Here is a 6,000-nt window from a genome sequence, read left to right as displayed (position 1 = left end):
AGTGCCAGATAAACATTGAAAGGAAAAAGAAACCAACAGAAAGGCTATTGATATGCCTTTAAAAAGGTAACACAAAAACAATTAACCACTGATTTCTTGGCATGTAAAAGTTCTATACAAATTTTAAAAATTTTATTTGCAGATACTAACCTCTTGAAAAGCTCACTCTGTATTTACACTAGTTTTTTTTAACAAGTTTATCTCAAATTAAAGCATATTTAAACAATCATGATTGCATTAACTTTTCTACTTTAAATTATTACCCAATTAGTGCTTTATTCACATTTTAAAAACTTGTACAATTTATTACAAATATAAAACAGTGCAGTTTTCCATACATTATCCCAACTCTGAGACAAACACTTAAAAGACATGAAAAAAGATTGATTTCTATAAACATAACATTTGCTTTACTCATACCCCTTTCTTCAGTGTCCTCCCCTAACCCCGATTTAAAAAGATCAAACATACAACATACTGTAGGTTTATTTTTATTCAAAAAGTTACTGTCTCAAGACATAAATACAAATCAGAAAACAGTACAATTAGGACAATAGAATGTGGAGGACAACAGGTTAAGGTAAATATATAAAACATTTTTAGCTGGTTGAAAACAAAGCTGTAAGAACTGCTTTCACAAAGAAACACTCCTTCAAGAGTAAGAAAAATCAACTTAAGTTTAAAATCATATATACAGTCCTCTCAGCAGTTCTATTAAATGCAGTGGTGTGAAAAACAATATAGGCAGTACTTTTAGACATGAGTATTTATTTATGTAAAATGAGTTAGGCAGATCTAGTTTTGAGTTTGTTGTTACCCCATGACTTAGTAAAATAATTATATTTTATCATGATCCTTTAGATAATCTATGGTTTTTGGCTACCACAGCCGAATGTTTAATTTCTGAGTCTAAAAACAGGAAGCCTTTTTGTATTCACCCATTTGGGGAGATTCTTGTATTGCAAGCATATTAAGGCATGGAATGATTAAAATAATATACCTCAAGAACTGAGAGACAACTGACAAAAAATATACATATGTAATATAAGTTAATATTTCCTTTAAAATGATGTCTAGCTGCCTAAGCCTTGCAAATGAGTCGATGTCAAAATGGCATAGATCCACTTTCTGTTTTAGACCAAATTTAATTTATTTGTGAATGGACACAAAATGAATTTTAAAGCTTAGCTTTCAAAGAATATTATGGGTTGTTTATGAATTTCTATTATCCAATCTAATTTACATACAGAGGAAATGTACTGTAACCTGTTAGAAGTATCTTTAACCTGAAGACTGCTTGCAAAGACAGATAGATAAAACAATATAAAATACAAATTTAAAAATCATTTTTAAAGCATGAATTCTCATGCTCTTCTATTTTTAAACATTGTTAAACTTTCAATATATTTCTGAAACCTCATAATTTTAAGTTGGAATTTAAAAGTAAGAAAAAACTAAACAAACTGCGCAATTATAAAATCAGCACCAATTTATATATATATATAATTTTATTTAAAATTTAGACCCCTATTCCCACACTCTAATAAGCTGTATAATTTTTGTTTAGAATTTTTCTGCAAACATACTACAATAAGCTTCTTTTATTTGGAGACAAAATACAGTGGCACTACTGGAAGGAATTTCACAACATTACATTTTTCTTAAAGGACAAGCAAACTTTCAGGGTTGGTAATGGGCAAGCATGACTGAGATCTGTTACTTTCTGGTAGTTCACCATTTATGGACCTTACTGAGAAGGCTACCATGAAGCTTTTGGTATAAACCTGTGTTGTTGACTAAAAAGCTGTTAGAAATCTGCTTTATGTAATTTTGTCCATGATTAGGTAATACAAACCTTCTGCTGCTGAAGTTTGCATTTAATTTAAAAATACTGACACTCTTCTGGTTCTATCACTGTAAGAAAACCAATCCATTATTTCAGGTCGTGGATGTAAACAGCAATCCAGCAGAGCTCATGATTATTTAGTATAGCCAGCAAATGTATAGAGAGGGGCTCAAACCTGTACCAAACACCTCTCAGACTGTTAGATTAAAACTCAGAGGGAATACTTCTTATGATCCAGAAATAAACTGATAGCACATAAATAAAATAGATTTTTTTTTTCCCAAACAAAAAGTGTAGCTTATCCTCAAATTGTTTACTTGTCCTTTACATTTCTTTTTTTTTCAGGCAAACAAAACTGCCCCTTCAATGCACTTGATCTTGAAAGCATGTCATTCTCCTTAGAGAAAAATCTGTTCAGAATTTCACTGTATCTACCACAATTTTGTATTGAAAAACTTCCTCTTCCACTTAGAAAATGACTTCACCACTGATTTATTTGCTGTTCTGGTATTAAAACATTGACACCCCAAGAACCTAAAAAAAAAGTTAGAAATGGTGTCAATTTGTTGTCTACTACACATTTAACAAAAAACAAAGCAATTAGTATATGATTTAAGATTAAGACACTTCAAGATATGTTAAGGCATTATAACTTTATTTTCCTTCCAAACCAGATTCACCACACTTCTGATTTATGTAATCATGTGAAAAGGGCACCTCATTCATTCAAAAATAGTTTTCCCACACTTGAAATTAACTAGATCCAATAGGAATGTGATAAAGACTGTGCTTTAATTATTTTCGATAATAATTGCAGAATAATTTCTAGGGAGTCGCCTAACTTAAGAGTTCTTTGATAATGGCATTCTATAGGCCTCAGCTTGAGTTCAAGTGTGCAGTTTCCAGCAACTAAGCCTGGGAGAAAACTCTCCATATGTTTGCTGCTGCTGTGGGCTGTGTTCATACCAAAAACAGCAGCTGGAGAGGACACAAGCTATTTCCTATGAAACATATCAGCTCTGTCAGGAAGACAGAGGGAAAAAAAAAAAAAAAAAAAGAAAAAAAGAAAAAATAAAAACCCCCAACCAATCAATAATCAGGTAAAATCAAAATACTGTCCATCAGGAGTCTGGGATTAAGTGAAGAAAAGACTTTCCTGAAACAAAGAATCAGTTTTCAGTTCCCATATAATTTTCTATACCAATGGAAGTTGGTATCACCACTGATACACCAAAACAAACCCCAGAAGATCCAGTTCTTGTGACTGTCCTAGCTTTTACAGGACTTAAAACCAGAGAGCCACAAGAGACTTAATTTTCCTGAACCTTAACACTGCTGTTCACATTTATCTGTTTACAACCCAGTTTTTACTGTTCTTGGTATTAAATTCACTTAAGATGCATCATACAATATAGCACACTAAGATACAACTGCCTCGGGTGCCAGCAATAACTGGACACATCAAAAAATGAGAAGACTAAAATTTTGATCATAAACCATATGCACCTGAATAAATTAAACAGATTTATTATGTTTAGTTCTATTAAAAACAATTGCAACAACTTGAAGAATAATGTATCTCTGAAATAAATTATATGAATAAAGCAAATTAACTTTATTCAGAGAAAGTTTTTTTTTGCATTTATGAATATTTTTATTTATATTTTTACATTAAAAATACTGATTGATAAATTCATCTCTGATGAAATACGGAATCATGCTGTCTCCTAAAACTGTTAGCAGAGATTCCCCTATTGAGGCAGCTAAAATTCATTTAGGTGAGGTTTATGCCTATGAGCAGCTGTTTTCTGCAGTCTTGCTTTCAGGATCACCACCCTTGCTGTGTCATGTTCTGCCTGGTTTGCTACCTGCCCCCTGGATGGTACCAACTCATTTTGCAGTGCTCCTCTGCTCCCTCTTTGCAGAGGAACAGCGTGACCCAGCCGGCTGAGCTGGAACACTGAGGAAGGCACCAAAGGCTTGCAGAGAAATGTGGCTGTCACCGGCTGCCATCAGGTGGTGACAGTCCCACACTGCAGCCTACCAAATCCTGGGAGACGAATGGGAAATAAAGTAATGGGCAAGGTTAACTAGCTAATCAACAGTAATGCTACTGAAATTATTCTTAATGAGTTTAAGAAACCTGAAAGGCTGAAAAGTTTCTGGAATCAGTCAAATGCACCTGTAGAAAACCAAATTTCCAGCATTGTCAGAATTAAAATGATGGGTATTTCACAGATCAATCACTTTAAAAATCAAGGGAATGGGAAGAACTAATTCAAAACAGAACATCAGAAAACAGATCATGTACTTTCTTGGCATTACTTGAGGAACAGAACACACAACAGCTAGATGCACAACCTGATCTGATTAATTACTACTAAAGCAAAGGCCTACTAGTACAAAAGATATGGATTTGCATTTAAAACAGTATTTTAAAGACTTCTTTCTCCCATGACAAGAACAGGTTCCCGCTGCAACAATACTGTAAAAAATACATAAACCGTCTTCCAAACTCCACCAAGCTGTCCAAGATTCCCAGGAAGCCTTGTTGCACTGTCCTCTGCTGGCTTGCTGCAGTTTATTATTTCCAGTGTAATTTTGTACCAGCTACACAAGGTCATTATATGGCTGCATACATTACAAGTGGTTCAAGACAGAAGGAATCCCTCATGCAGATTTTTAAAAGAGAATAGAGACTGCAGATTTATCAGGTCGGAAAAAAGGGCAACTGCAAGCAGAAACTACAGACTTCGGATGTTTTGGACCTAAAACTTTATATGGAAAGAAAAAATACCTCTCATCTCTATAAATAGATATCTGTGTTATCTCTATTACCTATTTTCTCCATTATCTTACTAATGCACAAAAGTAAATTTTAGTAAAACAAAACTAAAAACCCACCAAAAAATGATTTAAAAAAAGGCAAAGCATCCAATGCTGACAATTAGCAATGACATCAGTCACTAAACTAAGGTTATCATAACAGGACACTTCCTTTTAATACTGTGAATGCACAGTTTTTAATTTTTTTTAAAAAGGTCTTTCCTACCAATGACTGCAAGGGTCTCTTCTCTACCAGCTGTGTTTTCTTCTCAGATTCAAAAGGCCTTAGATTTTAAGTAACTACATATAAAGTATTAAGAACAAAAATCCTATAAAGTTGCAAACATTACTTTAGAATTTATGAAGCTGACCTTAATGCATAAAATATTCCCACTGACTGTACCTGTCTGCCAAAATAAGCTAATGAAGATAACCTACAGATTGCATTTTCAATTTTTAAGTTGAAGTAAAATATTTTTGTAATATTAAGACTGATATCACATTATTTTCCTCTTATGTGAGTTAACCTACCGATTCGTCCATGATTGAAGCGGGGTCAAAGAAATCTGGTTTTAGTTCTGTTCTTTCTCTCCTGTTCTTTGATGGTGGCTTTAGAAAGCAAGCAAATAAAGAGGTTAAGAATGGTTCTTCTGTTTCACCGAAGCTCAAATTTGATTGAAATATCCTAAGAGCAGAAATACAAACCCAAAATCTACTAAAAAAAACAAGTAAATTTCTTACTAGGTCTATGTCCATGGTGTCAAAATCCATGCCTTCATTGAGATCCTCAATCCTCCCTTCTGATGACATCATCACATCCTCAACAATTGGCTCTTCATCATCTTCCATTAGACTTGTGCCACGTCGACTGAAATGAAAACAAAAAGCATACAGTTTAGCCCTAAATCAAGTTACGTTTCATCTGAATATAAGCTAATGTTCAATAAGGAACTGCCAGCCAATGATAATTCCAATAGATAGAAATTAAGTCATTGAATAAATGCATAAGTACTATTAAAAAAAGCTGGAGTTTAATCAGCTTGGAGTTACTAAGAGTGAGGAAAAACTACTAACAAAGACCCACTCCCATGCAACTTGGTGATGTATCTCTGAATGGGTACTCTGAGAGGCTGTGTGAGTCAACAGGCAGATTAAACCCACACCTAATTCAGAGATTTCCATGCAAATATTTATGCTAGGGGAGAAGGAATGGAAGTTTTGCCACCTAAAGAAAAATCATTCCTGCCTTATGACAAAGTATGAAAATCTTGGTAATATTATGGATCCATTTGCAGACAATCCCACACAGTGCTTCATCCTCTTTCCCT

At 33.8% G+C, this 6,000-nt stretch overlaps 1 protein-coding gene across 4 annotated transcripts in view; it reads right to left on the bottom strand.

Moving 5' to 3' along the window:
* Nucleotides 1-419: 419 nt before the first annotated feature.
* The window catches only part of STAG2 (stromal antigen 2), a 74,115-nt gene continuing 68,534 nt past the window's right edge, over nucleotides 420-6,000 (bottom strand). For 3 of the 4 annotated variants that reach the window (XM_030449090.1, XM_030449092.1, XM_030449094.1), the window contains 3 exons: nucleotides 5,414-5,540; nucleotides 5,204-5,281; nucleotides 420-2,380 (listed from right to left, as the gene is read on the bottom strand). In XM_030449090.1, coding sequence (XP_030304950.1) covers nucleotides 2,357-2,380; nucleotides 5,204-5,281; nucleotides 5,414-5,540 — 229 coding nt within the window. In that variant the 3' untranslated portion in view covers nucleotides 420-2,356. Of the gene's footprint in view, nucleotides 2,381-3,406; nucleotides 4,621-5,203; nucleotides 5,282-5,413; nucleotides 5,541-6,000 lie in introns of those variants that run through there. The other variant, XM_030449093.1, reaches the window with a different exon arrangement.

This window comes from Calypte anna, chromosome 4 (genome assembly GCF_003957555.1).
Source record: "Calypte anna isolate BGI_N300 chromosome 4, bCalAnn1_v1.p, whole genome shotgun sequence".
Classification (NCBI taxonomy): Eukaryota; Metazoa; Chordata; class Aves; order Apodiformes; family Trochilidae; genus Calypte; species Calypte anna.
This window is presented reverse-complemented; position numbering and strand designations above follow the sequence as displayed.